The sequence below is a fragment of the Quercus robur genome, chromosome 6 (genome assembly GCF_932294415.1).
Source record: "Quercus robur chromosome 6, dhQueRobu3.1, whole genome shotgun sequence".
Lineage (NCBI taxonomy): Eukaryota > Viridiplantae > Streptophyta > Magnoliopsida > Fagales > Fagaceae > Quercus > Quercus robur.
In genome coordinates this window covers 46,699,831-46,723,085 of record NC_065539.1, presented here as the reverse complement: position 1 = coordinate 46,723,085, position 23,255 = coordinate 46,699,831, and the positions used below count along the sequence as shown (strand labels likewise).

The window sequence follows — 23,255 nt, the reverse complement described above, 5'->3', positions numbered from 1 at the left end:
CCAGGATCAAGTTGACGGCTCGCAACTACCTATCCTCGCTTACAAAGATCTCGGACCTCAGCAAATAGTTGAGAGCTGCAACTTTGGTCAGACTGAGCCTAGGCGCTACGTGCCTCTTGTCTGCAAAAACGGCCAAGGAGCAAAACATGGTTAGAAAGTTAGAATTTGTCATCAACGAAGGCAAAATGAAAGAGAAATAATAACATAGTTAAGGTCAAAATATCTAAATCTCTTGCTAAGGAACTTAACTCTAAGGTATCCCACTTGGCTCTCCTTCTCGAACGGGGCAGTGAAGGCCATTATGCCACGCTCTCGAAGCTATCAGGTAGTCGTCTTTCATACCCTTCTTAGATTTGGGGAGGCATGAGACGAGCCTAACGATAGATGATCTGGACTTAAGGTAAAACCCCGCGTCAGCGAGTGAGTGGCACTTGTACATATGGACCACATCATGCCAGGTGAGCCCCAAACCCAGATACTCGTTTAGAGCATCAACACTACCTAAGACCCTAAAGAGGTTGGGTGCGCACTAATGAGGACACAACCTATGGTTCATAAGGTAATCTCGGGTTATTCTACGCATAGGGAGCGTCATTCCTCCTTCTATAAAAGCTATCATAGGAATGATGACTTCCCCCTCTTCTCTATGTGTTAGTAGTTGGTCTGGAGCACAATACCGCAGGGCAACTTCCTGTGGTATGTGATATCTGGCCTTAAAGGCCTCTATTTTTGCAAGGGAGTCTACAAGGTGCTTAAACCTACCCATTTGGACAAACTACAAGGAAATGAATGAAGTTTCAAAGGAAAGAATATGAATTGGAAGGCCGAGGAGACCGACCGAAAAGAAATGAACCTAGGAAAAGAAGAAACTTACGGAAATTAACACTTGTGGTGGCCCTGGTGCTTCTCAAAGGTTTAACTTTTAAAAGGGAAGGATTGAGGAATCCTGAAGGTTTAAGAAGAGTTGAAGATTTGAGAGTTAGGAATCTCTGAAAAGCTTGAAGACTTGTGAAATGAGGAAAAATGATTTCCACGGGTGCCTTATATAGGGGGTGGGATTGAGTAGGAGTTATCTCGCCCAAAATTCAAGGAGAAATGTCAACCGCAGGATCTACATCCCATCGTTAGATGCGGGAAAAAGAGCGCCACCTAGAGTAATTAATGACGCATCGCGGGCTACGAAGCGTCAGTGACGGTTATGAGGCGTGCAAAAAGGTACTCCCACACTTGCAAACCAAAGAACTGAATGGCCTTAGCTCCTAAAAATCAAAACCCCACTTTTTCTCCTCGGATAAGAGGGAAAAACCAGAGTTTTAAGGGGCTATTGTAGGGATAAGGGCCCAAAATTGTATATTGGGCCTTGGGCCTTGGCCAAGAACGTTGATTAGTCTGAGGACGAATAAACGGTAGTGAAAGTGTTAAGTTCAGAGTCTCCTAAGTAACATGCAAGTGGAAAGGTTGGGAAAGGTGATCTGAGGAGGAATATCTCCTCAGATAAGCCAAGCACAGATCGAATGCATATCCTATCACTCAAAGTGACCTTTCAGGAAACTCCTCTACTGGGGGCGTGTGTTACGAACATACTGGAAGAATGGGAGCTAGGAAATATCTAAGATAAAACTGCTGCCATCGTATTGAATGCATTGCAGCTAACTTTTTGGCTGCATTTATGTGGAGAAGACTCCTGAATAGTGCTGTATTGGCTATCCCAACTCATAGAGCGCCAGAAAGGATGTCCAATGGGACAAACACTCAAGTAGTGGCTTAGATGATCAACAAGTGTAGAATCAAGATTATCAAGTGTAGGATCAAGATCATCAAAGGGGAACTATATAATGTAAAAGACCCTCCATAAAGAAAGGATCATAAATTTGTAAAAGGGAGCACTGTAACAGCTTAAACTAGATCTGTAATCTTTTTCAATCAATATAGACTGGAACAGACCTCCTCGGATTGGGCCGAGGACAAATTTACTTAGAGAGCTTCATTCCATCCTTTATCTTTTGAAATCCATCCTAACTGTTAAGTCATTCATTAGAGCCTAGTTTTCCAACCCACTCTCTACAAATTCATTGTACTGGGCCTATTGGGCTTGGATCCAATCACACTTTGGGCTAAGGATCAAATCCTGTCCTTACAAGTATCAAAGTCAAATCAACAATATTTGAGAACAGCTTATTTAACTTTTTGCTAAAAGTATGTTAAAATATATTTCTACTTTGCAAAATTGTTAAATTAAAAAAAAAAAAAAAAAAAAAAAAAAAAAAAACTATACATAAAAACTAAAAAACAAAAAACTAGTTAGTCTTTAACCACACCATTGTTCACAACTATATATCCTATGTAATCAATTACACTATAATCTATCACTTTCATATGAACCTACCATTTTTTTTCAACTACTCACTGTCTAGAATTTTAAAGTTGTAGCATAAAAAGGGTGTGCTACTAGATTTTTTTCGTTCAAATTTTCACATTGCCTTTTCACATTGCCTTTACTTTTTGTGTTCTGACTTCTGAGCCAAAGTGAGGTGAGTGAATTTTTCGGCGTCTGTAACAGAATTGTATTAAGAAGTGCCTATTCATTTTCAGTTGAACCATTTTGTGAGAGTGACAAAGCTCGTCTAAGATATATTGGATTAATTACATAATTTTTTGCCCCCAAATTATGGGTCAATCTCAATCTCTTCCAAAATTTTAATATCAAGCAATGTTCTCATTGATTGATTAATAATAAATAAGTTGCCCTATATCTGTGGGGACCAGCCCAAAATAACAGGCTGGCTGGGCCCTAGGCCCGTCCGAGGAGTCGTGTGGCCCAAGCAGTCCTTATTCAGGCCCACTAGGGCAAAGAGAACATTTTCGAGGAGTAATTTCTCCTCGGAGACTGTAAAATTTGGAGCAAATGTACATCCAAGCCACTATAGTCCATCTTCCAAATGTATAAAAAGGAAGGAAACTCGAAATATCTCAGTAAAGGCTGCCACCACCACATTAAATGCATTACAACTACTCTTCTGGCCGCATTAATGAGGAGAAGACCCTTGAACAGTGTTACCTTGGCTACCGCAACTCACAAAGAATTGAGGGAGGTGTCTGATGGGACAGGTGCTCAAGTGGGGGTTTGGATGATTAACAAGTGTAAAGCCCAGATGATTGGAAAGGGCCTATATAATATGTAAAGGTCCCCCAAGAGAGGGGACGGAGAGAAAGGAGGAGAGAATACAGTAGAGAAATCTTGTTACATTAATCTGTGTCCATTAATAAAGTTGGGAGCCTTATCATCTGTGAGGGACCTCTCTTCACGGTAGCATTTTCGTTCTCGTTTCTGTATTCCATTAACCCATGCAACAAACCGTTTAAACTAACTGAAACAAAGTTCTTTAGCCCATACTCTACAAAAGAATTCATTGTGTGGGACTTTTTGGGCCAAGACTTGACCGACAAGGACTGGGCCACCAAAATTGTGCCCCTACAATATCATTCACAGTTTTTGTCAAATTCAAAACTTTCCAGGGATATTCGGCCAGTTTTTCTGTCATTTATATACAACTAGTGTGGGTTGCACGTGTAAGGCACGTGCTGGCCCTTTAGTAAGAAAATTAATATAGATTTTTTTTTGTTGAAGAAGTATGAAGTCAAGTACTTAAATTTAAAATAGCTACTTGAATATCTATGTACTATGAAAATTTCTTAGAATTTATTTGCTAAATGTAATATCTACTCATCGAAAAATGCTACAAAGAATGATAATGAATGTAATCATCTTTCTACAATATTTAAATTTTCGCATTAAATGATAATATATGCTACAATTTTTTTGAATATCTTCATTAAATTAAACACTTGCAATAATCTACAGTGAAGATTTTGTTATTGTTTCTCAAAAAAAAAAAAAAAAATTTGTTATTCATATTTCATTCTTTATTATCTTATTTTATGAGTCTAAGTACGGTATTTAACTTACTTATTTTTAATGAATACCCTTTTCAGCAGAAAAATAAATAAATAAAAAAAGACATATTTCATCAAAGTTTCTATTAGATAAAATTATAAGTTTAGAAGATTTAAACCTAATAAATTAGTGTTCTCTATGTAACAAATAGAATACCATATATCATCATTCTAACTTTCCAAGCATGACTACCAATTTATCACATAAAATTCAAAATACACAAAGAAATTTTTTGGGACATTAAAATTTAGTAGGAGTATATTAGACATTGCACAATGGAATATTTTAGGAATTATAAGATTTTGTTAGGGTTTAATTAAGAGAGAAACAATAGGGGTATATGCTCATTTACAAAATATAAATGATGAAATTATTCAACTTTAGTTTAGGGGGGAATGCAACTACCCAAATATAAAGGAGGAAAGTGTTACTTCGTCAATTTGTGTGTGTGTTGTATGTGTGTGTTTTTATTTTTATTTTTAAAAAAAAAAAAAAAACTCTTGAAACAATGTGTTAAAAAAATCAAACTAAAAAAATTATGCATCAAACAATGAATTTTAGTTCAACAAATTGAATAAACCAAAAAAGGAGTCTAAAAACACAACAGAAAGTCACAATATTTTTACAATACCTTTATTTCTAGCTATGGTGGGTCCTAGTCTAATATTTTATTATTTTATTTTAAAGTAATGTTACGTCCACAATATTTTCATAATAAATCTTAGATGATAAATTGCTACTGATTTTAAATTGGGCTAATCACTTTTAACCGTACATTTAAAAATAAAATAAAAAGCCAACTGAAGAAAATTGTGCCTAAAACAATAAATTTTGGATTACTAAATTTGACTAAACCAGAAAAGAAGTCTACAAACACAACAAAAAGTCACGATATTTTTACAATACATTTATTTTTAGCTATGGTGGGTCCTAGTTTGATATTTTATTATTTTATTTTAGAGTAATGTTACATCCACAATATTTTTATAATAAATCTTAGGTGGTAAATTACTACTGGTTTTAAATTAGGCTAACCACTTTTAACCATGCATTTAAAAATAAAATAAAAGGCCAACTGAAGAAAATTGTGCCTAAAAAATTGAATTTTAGCTTACTAAATTTGACTAAATAAAAAAAAAAGCTTAGGAACACAACAAAATATACAAAAAAGAAGTTTAGGAATATAACAAAACGTCACAACATTTTCATAATACTTTTTATTTCTAATTATGGTAGGTTCCAGTTTGATATTTTATTATTTAATTTTTACGTTCACAGTATTTTCACAAAATCTTAGGTAAAAAATTATTACAAGTTTTAAAATTATGCATTAAAACAAAAAAAAAACAAAAAGACAATACAAGAAAATTGTGCGTGAAACATAAAGTGAATTTTGGCTCACCCAATTTGACTATATATACTAAAAAAGAAGTTTAAGAATACAACAAAATATTAAAACATTTTCACAATACTTTTATTTTTAGGATCCGAATAGATATATTTTTATTTTATTTGAGAAAAATGCTACATCCATAACTTTCTTAGAACAAATTATAAATGACAAGTTGTTATTGGTTTTAAATTGAACCCACTACTGATATCACTTTTTTATCCTTCAAAAATACATTGCCACATAAAATTTGTTACAAAATTATTGTGAAAAATGTTGTAGACCTAGAATTTCTTTTTAATTTATTTTATTTTGATCTATAAGGAACTGAGATCTCGCGATTGTGAAAATACTGTAATAAGAAGAAGATGTTATAACATTTTCATAATACATTTATTTTTAGTTGTGATTGGTCTCAGTCTCTTATTTTATTATTTTATTTTGACCTTTAGAAAATTTGCACCTCAATAATTATGAAAATATTATAAAAAATTGTTGCATCAGTGTAATTGTGTATACACATATAATATTTAAAAGTACAAGCAAAACCAGCATATTGTGAAAAAAAAAAAAAAAAGGGCCAATAAACAGTGCACATTGTCAATAATTATGAAAATATTGTAAGAATTTGTTAAGTCAATGTAATTGTACATACACATATATATATTTAAAAGAAAAGACAAAAACAGTACAACCAAAACTGGCGAACTGTGGTTTGTGGAAAAAAAAAAAAAAAAAAAAAAGCCTAATGAACAATGTTGTGAAAGTGTTACGAAAAATATTGTGGATGTAACACTTCTTTTTTCATAATACCTTTAGTTTTAGTTGTGGATGATTCTAGTATGATATTTTATTTTAACCTATAAGGAATTAACATATCAACAATTGTAAAAATATTGTGACAATTTATTGTGTTAACTAACAGCTTTATATATAAAAAAATAATAAAATAAAATAAAAGAGTGGACGGGACGATATTACGGTAATGGGAAGAGTTGGGTTGAATTTGGGTATATTATTTTTGGATTAAATGGGTCTCAATGAGTTTTTAGTTAAAATACAATAATCATTGAGTCTAATTGGGTTAATGCCCATTTAACCCAACTAATAATTGGATGGGTTTGGGTTCAATTAGAGTGAATGGATTTGGGTGGGCAAATGGGTTTTGGCTTACTTTGCCACCCCTAATATTACCTCCAAAAAAAAAAAAAAAAAAAGCAGCAACAGTGCAGAGGTCGAAACCAAAGCACTATAGCTACAGTGCCAATCGAACAAACCAAATTGGCACTATAGAAACTATTCAAACTTGAAAAAATAAATAAATAAATAAAAGGGACTCAATAAACCAAAAACACTGTTCAAAACACTGTTTTATTGTAAGAATTTGTTAAGTCAATGTAACTATACATACACATATAAATATTTAAAAGAAAAGACAAAAACAGTACAAACTCTGTTTCTTAAAGTTTGTATCTCTAACATTATTCAAATATGAAAATGTATCAATATTACGAAATTCAATATCTCCCATCAAATAAATATAAGATATTTATTGTGATATATTTTTTTGATTGACATATAGCAATAAATTTAGTATAGAAATGTAGAAGATTTAATTTAAAAATACAATTAATGTGATAAGAAATTTAACAAGAATGTGTATTTAATGTCAGATATTTATTGCAATAATTTTTTTGATTGATATATATATATATATATATATTACAAGAATAATGCTATAGGGACAAATTATTTTACAACATTTTTACAAAATACTGATGTGGCCAACCTCTTATTGGTTTTCATTTAGTATCACCATTAATATCATTTTTTCATTTACCAATAATCATTCACCACATCAGCAGTTTGTAAGATTTTTGGTAAAATAGTTTGTATCTCTAGCATTATTCATATTACAATAAATTTAATATATAAATATTGAAAATTTAATTTATAAATAAATTTAATGTGTTGAGACATTTAATAAGCAAATGTATTTAATGTTGGATATTTATTGCAATATTTTTTTTATTGCCATGTGGCAATAAATTTAGTATATAAATATTGAAAATTTAATTTAGAAATACATTTAATGTGTTAAGAAATTTAATATGCAAGTTTATATAATGTTGGATATCACAAAGCACACTTATTTAGACTTTTGTTAATGATTGCAAAAAATAAAAAATGAAAAATTGCATTGTCGACCATTGATGTTTACTATAATTACATTGACCTCCCCTGTATTTTTAATTGTGAAAAGGCCCATGTTTTTTAAAACTAAACTTCAATCACATTTCTTGCAACCTAAAACCGTTAAATCAATTAAATGAATTTTAAATATAATATAGAAAGTGGGTTCCAGTTAGCTCAACTAGTAAAGTCTCTGATGGTTGTATAAGAGATCTGAAGTTCAATCCCCGCCTACGCCAAAAACTGATTGGTGTCTTGATCTGATAATAAAGAGCTATTATCAGGAGCGGACGCCATAGGTTGTAACTCTCTTTCAAAAATATATATATATATATATATATATAATTTAGAAAAGTTTTGTATTTCTGCATTTATCCTCCTTTAAAAATAAAAATCCCCTTTTCTTATCCATATGGGTTTAAAAATAATAGAAATTTTTTTAATTAAAATTCAATAATAAACCAAAATATGAAAATGTAACAATATTGCAAGGTTCAATATACCAATCAAATAAACATAAGATATGTATTGCAATAATTGTTTTTGATTGATATAGGGAAATAAATTTAGCATATATATATATATATATATATATTAAAATTTTAATTTAAAAATACATTTAGCGTGTTAAGACATTTAAAAAGGAAGTGTATTTAATGTTGGATATTTATGGCAATAATATTTTTTGGATTGTTATATGGCAATAAATTTAGTATATAAATATTGAAAATTTAATATAAAAATACATTTAATATGTTAAGACATTTAATATGTAAGTGTATTTAATGTTGGATATTACAAAACACATTTGTTAAGACATTTGTTAGTGAATGCCAAAAACAAAAAATGAAAAAAATTGCACTATCTACCATTGATGTTTACTAAAATTACATTAACCTCCCTTGTATTTGTAATTGTAAAAAGACCTCTGTTTTATTAAATAAACTTCAATCACATTTCTTGCAACTTAAAACCTTTAAATCAATTAAATGAATTTTAAATACAATTTAGAAATTTTTTGTATTTATGTGTGTGGGGCCCGGCCCGCTTGCTCATGGGGAGTCCACAGGCCCAAGCCGAAGAAGGCCATGGCCCAAGCTCAAAATAAGAAACACAAAATGGCCCGGAGATACAGCCGAGGACAGCTTAGTCCTCGGCAGACCCAAAGTCTCATTGATGAAAGTGGTATACTAGCAAACTTTAAGGATCAGAAAATATCTCAGGGAAGTTGTCCTTAATACCCTTCACTGATAAGACTCTACACCTGACAGAACCTGATTCTTAGGCTTTATTAACCATCCCCAACAATTCCAGGATTAGACTGACGGGACAAATATCAGTCCTGGAAAAGTTGACCCTACATGTGGACGAGGGACAGCAAACATAAGCTAGTATAAAAGAGAAGATAAACTAATCAGAAAGGAGGCCCCCATCTCACTTCCTGGGAAAAACTCCAAGGATGAGAATGCCCGGAAAATATATGTACACCACCACGAAAAACCCACCGCCGAGTAACCGGAGAAAAACATTAGTGCTCCTCGGACATGATCCGAGGAGTCCAATCCCTCAAGTTACAAAGCTGTGGGGCTTGGATATCCAGGCTGAAGCTTTTTCTTATCTGAGTTTCCCTAAAGTCCGGTCTGGGCCTACGCCCCGTGACCAAACGCTAGCCTTTCAAGCCCACTCTCTACAAATCTTATTGTGAGGGATCCTTCACGTGCGAGCCCAACGTCATTGTTGGGCTGTTTGAGAATCGTGTCCCTACAATGTGTTTATCCTCCTTTACAAATGAAAATCCCATTTTCGTATCCATATGGATTTAAATTGTTTAAATTTGCAATTTTTAGTAGTTTAAAATTATGCATAAAATATAAGCTTATAGATCATATAGTAAATAATATCTGATTGACACAAAATTTGACATATGTATTAAGAGCATAAAGAACATGTAATTTAACGGTTAGATTTTTAAAATATGTAGTAATGTTTATTTTATTGATTAAAGTTGTAGTCTTAGGCTACAACCAATTTTGTAGTTAAACTTTGTCCTAATAAGCAAGTGTATTTAATGTTGGATTTTATCACAATAATTTTTTTGATTGATATATGGAAATAATATGTGAATATAAATATTGAAAATTTAATTTAGAAATACATATTGTGGGGTCAATTTTTGCTTCAAAGGCCAAGGGTTAGACCATGTTGGAACCTTAGGCAATTTTTGTTGTCCCACATAGGAAAGAAAGCCTCCCTCTTTACACCTTATAAGGCATGAACCAATGGTTGAAGAGTACAAGAGGGAGGCTTTCTTTCCTATGTGGGACAACAAAAATTGCCTAAGGTTCCAACATGGTCTAACCCTTGGCCTTTGAAGCAAAAATTGTCCCCACACATATAATGTGCTAAGACATTTAATATAAATTGTATTTAATGTTGGATACTACAAAGCACATTTGCTAAGACATTTTTTAATCAATGTCAAAAATAAAAAATAAAAAATTGCACCATTTGCCATTGATGTTTACTAAAATCACATTGACCTCCCCTATATTTCTAATTGTAAAAAGACCCATGTTTTTACCACAATCACGTTTCTTGCAATTTATATCCGTTAAATCAATTAAAGGAATTTTAAATATAATTTATAATTTTTTTTGTATTTAACCATTTATCCTCATTTACAAAATGAAAATCCCATAATCTTATCCATATGGGTTTAATAATATAAGGATATTGTTTAATCAAAATTCAAGAACAAACCAAAACATGAAAATATATCAATATTGCAAGATTCAATGTATCTATAATGGGAAGGTCAATATAATTTCAATAAATCTTAGGGGAGGTTAGTGCAATTTTTCTAATGTAAATTTATGGTGCATTTATTATGTCTACCAATCATTTAATATTTGAATATGCATTGTAAATGTACAATGACAATTTCTAGTTATAAATAAGAAAGTAAATGCATTTCAAGTGTAACCAAATATATTTTTTGAGCAGTAGAAAAATGAATAAAATGATCATAGCCAAAATTTATTCTTTTGTGTTTATCCTTCTCTTAGCCTTTGGCCAAAGTACATCTTCTATGTCAACAAACGACTTTTTAACTTGCTTTGTAAGAATTGTCAACTATCTCATCAACCATCTCCTTACCTATCATTGTAAATCTGTGAATAATGATTTAGGCATTAGAACTTGTTAAGGACAAATTTTATGTAATTGGCTAATCTTTTAACAAAACGCACTTTATTTGTATTTGGGTAGATCTAAGATGTGTTTAATACTTCAAGAAACATGTTGTTCAAGTCTAGTATTAAAGCCATGAAGATTGGACCAAGAAACAAGTGAAGAAAATCTATTCATTAAAGCTGGATAAATAGCTTGACACCTGTGGACAAATAGCTCGACAGCTGCTGGACAGATAGCTCGACAGTTGCTTGACAAATAGCTATCTATTGAAATTTAATGAATGAAGCTCAACAGATTCTCAATTGATCGAGGTATCTATCGAGATTACGGGAATTCAGATTTTCAGATCTGATTTTCGGCCCATGCTTTTGTATTTGTGTAGAGTTTCTTTTCTCACAACCCTAAACATATATAAGGCTTATTTTAGAGGCTGTCACATAAGAGAATACAAGGAGAACATATGCAAAAGGTGACCAATGCCTTATTCTCTCTGAAAGAAGCTACTGCGTCTTTGCGCCTTAGGATTTTGTAACCAAGTGCTTCTTGATCTTCATTGTTGATGAATTGAAGAACTTTGCAGCCAACATCTTCTTCAAGTTGGTGTGTTAGTCATGAACTGGGAGCCGTGCATCTTTGGTTAGTCACGTATTAGGATTCGTGCAACAAAAAGGGTGGCGTTCATATATTAAAGAGTTCAGAGGTTCTGAAGTGGTAGAAGGTTTCTGCTGTAAGTTCATCTACGGGGATTGTAAAGTCTAGGGACAAAGGTTTTATACTAGATTTGAAACTTCTCTTTACTATAGTGAATTGTTTTTCGAGAAGGTTTCCCCACAGATTTTTTACTGTGAAACTAGTTTGTTTCATTGGTTTTCCTGGGTCATCATATCTTGTCTTATTTATTTTTTCGCTGCATGATTTTGACATAATATTGATGTTTGTTTGTTTTAACAAGTTTTATTCATAATAAATCTAATTAACTACTTAGATTTAAAACTTGTTAATTCTTTCAACTAGGGTCTAAATTTCCCAATAGAACTCTTCAACCCAATGGAGAGTGGGAATTCTCTTTTGATGATGCTACTTTTAAGCAAACAGATTTCTACTACTATTTTTTTAATGTACACTTCTATGCTGTTTTTGATGTGTTTGTAGAAGATGATAAGTTTGAAGACAAATGTGGTGGGGACCATTGCATTTGGACAGCACAATATGACGGATTCTACTTATATAATATGCATTTGGGTCAAAATGTGAAGTTGCATAATTGGACCACTCAATATTAAGGTGGTGAAACATTTATGGATCAAAATAACTGAAATTGATGATTTCATGAGGGGAAATTTATATGGATTTTTCTATATTAAGCTTGTCTTATATTTGCACTAATTACTTTGTCTTACATTAATACATGTGTATTTTTAATTTTTTAGCATTAAATATACTTGCGTATAAAATGTACTCATAATAAAATATAGGCAAAAATGCAATTTACATTTGCATGGATCGTGTGACTGTCCTGTCCTGTCCACCAACTCAAACAATTCTTAGGTGGTAGTAGGTGGCCCTATAGTCAATCCCACCATGGAGTTCACCTTTATGTGGAAGCCCAAAGCTCTATTTCGAAACTAAAATTTTTACTTTCGTTTCCTCCAACTTCTTACAATTGTCTTACATGACAGCTTATGAACAGTAAAGAAAAAATAATGGGTTTATATAATAGATTGGTTGAAGGTCAATCACAGTTTGCCATTTAAAGAAAATTATGATATTTATTTATTTGTTTTTATTTATTTATTATTAGAATAGTATGGTAATTGAAGAGACTTCCACAACTCTTCAAAGCTCACTACACAACCTCTCCTCTCTGTGTTGTATTGGCATTACTTTTTGTATTTTTGACCACCTTCTTATAGTTTTACCTAATCTCTTTCACCACTTTCAGCAGGGATGGAGCCGCTTGGCTATGCGCCCCCCCCCCCCCCCCACCCCTAAAATTTTTCAAATTTCCCTAGAGTATATAAAAAAAATGACATGGGCCCCCCAAAAATTAATCTCCGGCCCCCCAAATTATTTTCAACAATTCTTCAAGAGTTCTAGTCTAATACAACTTCAAATAAAACAAAAATCTTGGTCCACATCCAGCCCTACCCAACCGGCCCCAAATCCCTAATCAAACAAAATTCTTCTCCTCTAAACTAAAAATACTTCCAACCCAACCCAACCCCAAATCTGAAATACTTAATCAAACAAAACAAAAGGCATCTTCAATCCTCATTGTCTGAGAAAAAAAAAAAAAAAAAACTGATCTACTTTGTCACGACTTTGCCTTAGTTTTTTCCCTTCTCAGTTCACACCTCCAATAGTGTCACGCCTCTGCCTTAGAAACAATCTACTCATGGACTCGCTATGACGCTGCAGCCTCCCCTAGCCCATTGTCCAAGCCTTCATCGCTTCAACCTCAATTCCTTAAGGTATCTCATTCAATCATTCTCATCTTAGTTCTCTACTTGACTTCTCTCTCTTTTTCTCTACAACTAACTAAATACTGAATAGCAGAATAGAAATATCAAATATGTGTATGTGATATCCCTTTGCCAGAAAAGCAATTTATGCTTATTTGACTTTGTATTTTTGTGTTTATTGTTATTGACTTATTGTATTCTTTATTCTTGACCCACTGACTCTATGACTCAGCCTTTTGACTTTTGTTTTGTTTGTCTCTTGAGTGGGGCCCGGCTGGGTGGGGCTTGCATTGTGTAGTTGGGTAGTAAAGTAAGTAAATTATAAATGAAAAAAAAAAATCTATATTGTTAATTTATTTTGTTTAGATTGATTTGTTTATTTGATTTTTTAATCCTAAAAGGTCATCACTTAACTAAATGTGTATTTATATTATAATTCATGTAAGAATGAATTTTATATGATAATTTATTATATAGTTTATCATTTTTTTTTAAAAAATTTTTTTTTTTTTTTTTTTGGATTTGAAATTAGGTGTCAAATAATGAGTAAATGGCAAACACTTGATGCATTCTTTAAGAAAAAAGATATTAGTCATTCAGAACTTAGGACATCTATAGAAACAAATGTTGATACTTCAATGCCTAATGAGTGTTCCTCCAAATGTTCAAGAATTAAATCTAAAGGGATAGACCATAATACAGGATCACGTAAACAAATATAGGAATTCCCTGTCAATGAACAAGATGAAATTCAACATGCTTCACATAGCCGGTCCATATCAACCTAGAAACATATAGTATCCATACAAAGGACCGAAAAATCATCATCGTAGTTTTCAATCTTCGTGGTTTGAATCACATTCAAATTGGTTGGAATACTCACCTTCAACAGTTGCAATCTATTGTCTACCTTCTTACCTTTTTGGTAAGAAACCAAGTCATCCTGGATTAGATGCATTCATTGAAACAAGTTTTAGTAATTTGGAAAAAGGTGAATGATGGAATGAATTGTTCTTTAATTGGTCATGAGGGGAAAGATCCAAATACACCACATAAAATTGCTGTGAAATGTTGTGAGGATCTAAGGAATTATTCAGGACATATTGACAAGCTAGTTGAGAAAAAACATCCGAAGAAATAGAGAATAATCGATTGCAGCTCAAGACCTCAATAGAGTGTGCTTGATGGCTAGCATTCCAAGCTTGTACTTTTAGAGGTCATGATGATAGCCTTGATTTAAAAATTGAGGTAACTTTATTGAATTGATAAAACACACATCAACTTTCAATGAAAATTTAGCTAGAGCTGTATTGGAAAATGCTCCATAGAATGCCAAATATATGTCACCCACCATTTAAAAGGAGATTTTGCATATTCTAGCTTGTAAAGTGTGATATGCTATTCGTGAAGAAATTGGGGGTGCAAAATTTTGAATTCTAGTTGATGAAGCTCAAGATGAGTTGAAGAGAGAGCAAATGGCCATTATTTTGAGGTTTGTTGATAAAGAAGGTTTCATGAAAGAGTGTTTCTTTCATGTTGTGCATGTTAGAGACACTACTGCATTGACTTTAAAGAATGAGATATGTGTTGCCCTTTCTCGTTACAACCTTCACATTGAAAATATTCAAGGTCAAGGATATGATTAGGCTAGTAATATGCGTGGTGAACTGAAGGGATTACAAGCTCTGTTTCTTAAAGATTACCCATATGCTTATTATGTTCATTACAATAAATATCTTATATTTATTTGATGGGAGATATTGAATTTTGTAATATTGATACATTTTCATATTTGAATAATGTAGCACTTCTTTTTTCATAATACCTTTAGTTTTAGTTGTAGATAATTCTAGTATGATATTTTATTTTAACCTATAAGGAATTAACATATCAACAATTGTAAAAATATTGTGACAATTTATTGTGTTAACTAACAACTTTATATATAAAAATAAATAAATAAATAAATAAAAATAAAAGAGTAGATAGGACGATATTACCCCGAACAAAAAAAAAAAAAAAAAAAAAAAGCAGAGAAAAAGAAAAGAAAAGAAAAGAAAGCGGCAATAGTGCAAAAGTTGAAACCAAACTGTAGCTACAGTGCCAATTGAACAAACCAAATTGGCATTGTAGCAACTGTTCAAACTTGAGAAAAAAATAATAAGAAGAAGAAGAAGAAGAAGAAGATAAAAGGGACTCAATAAACCAAATGTGTACTGTAGGGGCATTGGTGCTTTTTATATAACTTATAAAATAAAAAATTTTAAAAAAGGAAGAAGAAGAAGAAGAAGAAGAAGAAAATTAAAAGGGACTCAATAAACCAAATGTGTACCGTAGGGGTATTGGTGCTTTTTATATAGCTAATAGAAATACCTGAGTATTGAGGTGGAATTCATTGTTGAGGTGGATGTTCAAGTTGCACTCACTTTGATCATGGATAAATCCCAATGCATTAATAATTCTCACCATTAAGTGTTGTAAATTACGATATTTAACTGTATTCATGATGAGTGAATTCAGTACATGTACGGTTGCTCATGCACATAAAAAATAAAAAAATAAAGCAGGAAATCATTGTGCAGATTATCTATTTGGTTGAGCTTATTTTCACCTCGAGCGAATATACTACCAACAAATAAATAAAATAAGCTAATAAAGACAGACTCATCCAAACACACATAGAAGGGTTGATAATTCACACTTGATAGTCCCTTTTTTGTTCTTTTTCTTTTTCTGAATAGTTAGACAGTGGAGGAGGTGGGTTGATAGATCCCTCTTGTTATGTACCAAACCTTTCCTTCACTGTAAGCTAATTATTAGCAAATGGCAGGGGTGCAATATACCCAAACTATTTTCATTTTGTACGTGAGTTTTGTTAATTGAATGCGCTCCACCCCCCCCACCTCCAAAAAAAAAAAAAAAAAAAAAAAATTCTTGATCCTTTTGTTTGGGGTATGAGATGTCTTACCAAACTCATCAGAGTATAGTTGGCGCACATTTTGTCATAAACTACAACTGAACGCTAAACAACACAACAGAAATTTACTGATAGACTTGTGAAGAGGAGCTGAATAACTAATGCTGTTTAAAATATACCATTCAGTCTCAAATAGAACTACAAGTTTCAGTTTTGCTTCAGCCGCAAATTTTTGACATCTCTAAAACTATAATTTTGTGGCCTATAATGGTGACTCAATCAAAAAATAATAATTCCCCTATCCTTAACTTCTATGAAGACTTATAACTATCGCCATGGGAAAAGAATGAAACAAAAATGGATGAAAAGGGGAAAAAATCAGGTTAGTTTCAAGTCAAAATGGACTCTATCCAGTCTGACGTGTATTCATAAGCTACAAATGTTACAGCACCAGCTGGTGCAGCTTTGACTGTTGATGGGACTATGCCCTTGTAAAGTCCAGCCCAACCCTCCATCTGCAAGATTTGGCGTAGAGCATGAAACATATTTTTATAAGCACGATGCTCAACTCGAGCTCCATATCTAGGGTGTCTTGGTAGTCCTTCAACCTGCATTAGCCCAAACAAGTAATATTGTCACATTCAAGCCGGTTAGGAGGGAAAAAACCAGATATTAACCATTTCAGATTCCATACCCCCCCCCCACCCTCCCCTGCCTTTTCTATTCTCATATCCCCTTAGAGATTGCTAGACAGAAATCTTAATTAAATGTAAATGATCTTCGAAGTCTAAAGACAAAGCAACAAAAGAAACAAAAGTGAATAAATGAATTTAAGAAGCACACACAAGAATAAATATTTAAAAAAAAAACTCCTAAGCCCATTAATGCTGACACAGAAGAGTAAGCAAAATTTTGGTTCTGAAGTAACAGTAAAACCAATCTTATCCAGGAGACTACTGGAATAATGTGGTTGTTGTGGTTTGTTACATTTGCATAAGCTAACAGACCTCTCACAAGATGTAAAGGGATACAAGTACTAATCAGCGGGAACATGCTTGTCATTGTAATTAATAGTTACATTGGAGTTTTTTGAGTAAACTGTGAGAATTTGCATGAGATACGACACCTTAGCCTCAGGTCAAAATGAATTTCTAAAAAAAATTTGTTAGTACGACTATGCTAGAGTAAAGATTTTACATAGGCAAGAGATCTACCTGGAATCTTTTTTTTACCACATCAAGTGGATGACAGACAAGTTTGGCGCATGTCCCAGCTGCCAATCCACAGAGGAAAAGTTGAAAGCTTGTAATTCCATCTTCAGTACAATTTAAGCCTGAGTTAGAAGCTCTAATCCTGTTCCAGGCCTACAAAGTATGAAGTAAAACATATCAGGTCAAGAACAAATTCCTACACCATCAACCTTTTCTTAATTGCTAACTTTACACATACATCTAGTGGGTCTTGAACCCACGACATCACCATCCTCCCATAATGTACTGGTTGAGCTATAACTCTCTGGCATCAACTTATATGAGTAAAAGGCATAATGGCTCTTTAAACTGACCATATTAAAGTATACACACCTAAACTCTCAGATTTATAATCATATGCATGCTTTTTAACTAAGACACTATTATCTCAACATATTAGGTAGACAGTGCAACCAGATACAGTCCTGATTCCTTGTTTCCTCATTCTCAATTAAGAAAATACCATTAAACCCTAAATTTTGAGAGAAGAAGATCTCAATAGAAAAGAGGACTAGAATCTTACCAAAGTCCAGCGCTTAAATGTATCATAGGTACCAAATTGCAAACCAGCATAAGGAATAATCTCAACCAGTGTTGGTGACAATCCAGCATACAACCCTCGGAAGCCACGAGCTCTAACTATGTCAACAAATGCAGACCTCATGGTTGGATACACCTGAATGTAGGTACAATTAATAAATAAGTTAAATGGCCTATTCACAAACTACTGTTTTTTCATAAAGCAAGTATCAAAATGTGGTGAGCATTATATGGGCATTTCAAAGAATGGACAAAATGTCAAAATTACATACTTCTTTGTAATAAGCTCAGAGAGAGAGAGAGAGAGAGAGAGAGAGAGTTCTATACTAAAGACCAGCATGATAAAATAGAAAAAAACACCCACATTATTATGCTGCCAACTTTTGCAAGAACCAAATACCTCAAAAGAGGCAAGAGGCCCATAATTCAAATATCCTACTCAACAACTTCTATAAACAGAGAAAAACAGTGCCCCAATTCCCACCTAACCCAAGGCCAGCCCTAACCAAGTCTTAGGAACAAACCAAATCCTAGAAATCTAAACCAAAGAACTCAACTATGAACTATATAAAATTACATTTACTTGTGTGGTTTATGACCGCTTCAGAATTTCATGCAATGCACTTGCACAATATTCTCTTGTCAAGGTGACTGGCTACAAAATTACACTAAATGGCTAGGACACGGTTACCCAAGACTGTCATTCTGTCACGTCTACCCAAGGCTTGTTAACACAAGGTACATCTATCCATATGTGGGGAATATTACATGTCAAAACCCAAAGTGGTCACAGATAATGTGTGAGTGTGTGTGTATAATCTTTTTGTCCTTTTTTTTTTCTTTTTGATTTGTAAAGAAAAATATTTTCTTTTTAATCCACTCTTATTCTGAATAAAGTCTAAGAAGCACTTTTATTAATGGTAAAGCCATGAAGAATGCACAACCCCAAGGGCTAGTACAATCGGCTAGGACCACGCCTCATGAAGCGGAGGTCACTAGCTCAAATCTCTTCTTCCCTCTTTTTTCCTCTTTTTTTTGGAATGTGTGTGTGTATATATATATTTAAAAAAAAAAAATCCATGAAAAATGCCCAAGATTGATATAAAAGTTTGCTAGTAACACAACACTGTGCACATGCAAGAGTGTAAAAAATAATACAATGCAACAATGTTTTATGCATTGCATGACTTCAAAGATCACAGAATGGCCTCAAAACAGTCGTATTATAAGCTGAAAGAAATTCAGTTTGAACACAAAATGAGATCACTTCATGCATGTAATTAAATTTATACCTTTGGTTCACCCTGTGAAGCTAATATGGTTCGTAGAAGATCAAATGGATATGATCCAACAGTAGCTGCACACCCTGCCAGTGCCCCACTGACATAGGACAGATACGGACTCAATTGAATGTGATCCTCTGCATGAAAGAAAAACAATCAGGCCAACACATTAGAGAATGAGAAACTGCAGAAAACTAAATATTTGAAACAATAACACAACTTCTACAGAGCAAGTAAAGCTTTTATCACCTGTAAACTGGATACAGACTAGAAAGTTACATGATCATCACCATAAATAGAAACTGAGATATTTACCCAATGACTTCATATTTGCAAGACAAATAGAACAAAGGGCCTAACATGAGATCAGATACAAACATTCCAAATAGATAGGAGCATGACTTTATTTTCACTGTATGGTAGGGAATAACTTGACCAACTGGCAACCATGCCCAAAAAAGTTAGGAGGGTAAGAAAAAAAATCAACACTACAGCCACTAAGGATATTGGACCTCCCATCTGATCATGAAAGAATCCAAAAGAATTTGAAAGATCAAGCCATACTGAATTCATATATATGAGTTAATTTAACCACATATTACAAATCATATCTTAATAATTACAATTAGCTTCTAAGTCATACCATCTCGTAGATTTGCATGTAATGAAATATACAAACATACAATATTATATAAACATCTATATTTTGGACTAATTCAAGGTGCTCTCATACATACCTGACTTGGAAGAACCTGAAGCAAATGTTTTCAATTTGTGTAACACAGTAAATTGGATGGCAGTATATGGCATAACCATAAGTAAAGCTGGCACATTTCCACGCCAAAAACCCTGTCATATGCAATTAACTTAAATAAGCTGCAGAAAAAAGTTAAATTCATTTAAAACTAACTTAAAAATAAAAATTCAAAACAAACTTCCTTGAGTAGCATTAGTGTCTTGCAACAACTACTATCAGGCTATATAATTTACAGGAAAATGTGATTTACCTTTACTACCAGAACATGTGCATACATGAAGCAAGTCTCAATGCTCAATATTGGATTTTTTACAAGGCTCACTGTATTTGCAGTATTATATAGTTTGATGATTTTTGGAAATGAAAAGAATACAAAGGCTTGAAAGGCATTAAATCAGAACAACCAGTGTTAAACTGCCCTTCACATAAACAATGGTGTTTTTAAAATTTGAACCTATTGCTCAAGAATAAAATAGAATGACAGAAAAGAATATATGTGGCCGAACCTGACTAATCTATTGAAGATCCATAGCCGACCCCAAAAAATTTGGGACAAAGGCTTGGTTGCTGTTGTTGTTGGTCAACAAATTGCTGCATAAACCCAGTCACTTAGCAGCAAATCATGGGGATTGAGTATATTTATTGCACAAAACCTCAAACAAGCAGACCTATGCTAGGAGATTTTTTTTTTTAAATTGGTAAGAGATTGAATTGCCTATTGACCTAAATCTAAATCTAAGTTTCTAACAGAAAGAACTAACACACAGTATGGATCAAACTACAAAATTGAAACTAAATATATTGCCAACTTAGAATTAGTCAAGAAAACATCTATTGGAGCAAAAGAAAAAAAGTAAAAAATGATAAACTACAAATTTATTCATCATACCGGTAATCCTTCCTCCCTTAATATATCCTTTGTTGCTTGAAACATTCCAGTGTATTTTGATGTTCCAGACAAATTGCTCCGAAGCAAAGGCCAAGAGGATGTAGGCTCAAGTTGAACCTGACAGCAGATATAAAAAAAAAACTTTCACTTTACTTCACCACACAGACACATACCAAAGCTCTTGAAAGTAGCCACCCCCTTTGTCTTTCAAGCCACAAATTTTATCCCATCCCACCACCAGACACTTAAAATCCTTCCCCTCTATCATCCCTGAAAGTTACAGTAACCCTTTCCACTTGGAAAGCAACAAAAAAAAGGCACACCTAATAGTAAGTCCTAGCATGTCAAATAGTTGGAGCCCGTGTCTTTTTAATTTTTTTTTTATCAATATCACACCCAGTTCAGATTTTCAAGGTCTAACTCTAACCACAAAGAAAATGAAATTTTGGAATACAAATTCCATTAACATTATAATCCACTTTTATTTTATTGGTAACTTACAACCGCACCCCAGTATGTTTTAAACCCACGACCTCACCTTGAACCCACACTTATAAGAGGAGGAAGTGCCTTTTGAGCTAAGACTCATTCACTATAACACACAAAATTTGTCGTATATATGTGATCATTTTTTTTAGTCACAATGGAGGAGGGAGGGATAACCTAAACATCTCCACTAAAACACCAAGAAGTACTAGTTGAGCTACAAAGCTCTTTGCCTTTGCAACTCAGTGGCATTGCCAAGTTCTCCCATGAAGGAGAATCTAGGTTTGAGCCCCCTCCCCCACTTGTTGTAAGCCAAAAAAAAAAATACTTAGCAATCATACCAATAAGTTGAATAGCTACTAAATATGTAAGTGTGCTAAGTTCCAAAATTGTGCCAAGAGACTTGTAGCTTAACTGGCACTTGTGTTTCCGACAGTGATAGAAACATCTAGGACCCATTTGGTAATGTTGTTCTAGTAACGTTGTTTAAGTGTTGTAGAAATACGTGTGGATAAAAAAGCGTTGTAAAAATACATGTTGTATTGATTAAACAATGAGAACAATTAAACAACACTAACAAATAGGCGCTAGTGTTCAAATCTCCCCTCTCCCAACTATGCCATTACAAAAAAATTTAAAATTTAATAATAAATGTTTTATTATTATTATTATTATTATTATTTCAAAATTCCAACATTGTATTTCAAGAATGCATTTAACTACACAAAAACATAGGGAACCAAAACAAGATTAGACCTGAAATCTGATCTTAATTACGTCCAATGGAGACGTAACCGTCCGCGAAATACCGCCGGCAATCGCCCCCGCCGTCGAATCTATCACCGCCCGTTTCAGCTGACTTGGCTCTTCCATTTCCCAATCAAAAGCCTCCTCCTCCTCCTTTTCAACTCAATCTATAACCCTAACAAAACAAACTTCATTTTCATAAAACATTAAACAGCCATTCAGCAAGCAAGCAAATAAACACACACATATAATCCTTAAATCTCCTACCTATACATCAAATTAGGGTTTCGACGATAAAAAAAGATGAAGTTCGAGGATCAAAGATTCAAAAACGAGTAAAAGAGAGAGAGAGGTACCCAGAAAGAGCCGCCATTGAAGATATTTTAGAGAGAGAAAGAGATAGAGAGATATTTTGGTTTTTGCCGCCTTATTGGAATGAGAGTGAGAAAGAGAGAGAGGCACGGTTGACGGAGCAGAGAGAATCTGTGAGGACTGAGGAGCGAGTTTTGGGTTTTGGGGAATTTATCTGTATAAGTATAATGGAGAGATTTGTGGGATGGATTGATTATATTTATATGTGACCAAAACAAACAGAATGAGAGAAACTATGTACGGTATGATCTTTGTCCCAATATAGAGTTTTTGGCTACTTCTAATCTATAATCCAATCTTTTTTTTTAATAAAGAAAACAAAGGATTTTGCTTTAATTATTTGACTAATGATTCTCGAATCAAACTTTTATTACCAAAAGAAGTTTTTTTTTTTTTTTTTTTTTTTTTTTTTTTGAGAACAATTACCAAAAGAAGTTTGTTTTACTTTGACTGCAGGAACATTTTTCTGGTTTAAATGTTGACATTGTCCGATTCTGAACCAAAAAAAAAAATGTGGACATTGTCCATTTGGCTTTCCCAAAAAAAAAAAAAAAAAAAAAAAAAAACCTAACGCTCCTTCCAACCAAAAAAAAAAAAAAAAAAAAAAAAAGGGAAAAACCAATAGTGTATGTAAGGTTTTATTATTATTATTATTTATCAATATAGGTTAAAATACAAAACTCACCATCTATGTTTCACCAAAATTTATTTTGGTTTTCTAACTTTGCATTCGTTCATTTCAGTCCTCTAACTTTCAAGTTTATTCAATTGAGATTTTTTTAAATCAACTTTTGTTATATGTTATGGTTAATTTTTCAATTT

At 33.0% G+C, this 23,255-nt stretch overlaps 1 protein-coding gene across 3 annotated transcripts; it reads right to left on the bottom strand.

Moving 5' to 3' along the window:
• Positions 1-16,254: 16,254 nt before the first annotated feature.
• On the bottom strand, positions 16,255-22,724 carry LOC126689080 (mitochondrial thiamine diphosphate carrier 2-like). Of its 3 annotated transcripts, none has more exons than XM_050384111.1 (8): positions 22,418-22,724; positions 22,071-22,249; positions 20,829-20,945; positions 19,920-20,031; positions 19,192-19,319; positions 17,883-18,035; positions 17,324-17,473; positions 16,255-16,717 (listed from the first exon to the last, which is right to left on the bottom strand). In XM_050384111.1, the coding sequence occupies exons 2-8, from the start codon at positions 22,185-22,187 to the stop codon at positions 16,499-16,501; spliced, it is 996 nt and encodes a 331-aa protein (XP_050240068.1). In that variant the 5' UTR covers positions 22,188-22,249; positions 22,418-22,724; the 3' UTR covers positions 16,255-16,498. The 3 variants fall into 3 exon arrangements, with proteins under 3 accessions (XP_050240068.1, XP_050240070.1, XP_050240069.1); XM_050384113.1 differs by having other exon boundaries at positions 22,071-22,236; XM_050384112.1 differs by having other exon boundaries at positions 22,071-22,228.
• Positions 22,725-23,255: the final 531 nt, after the last annotated feature.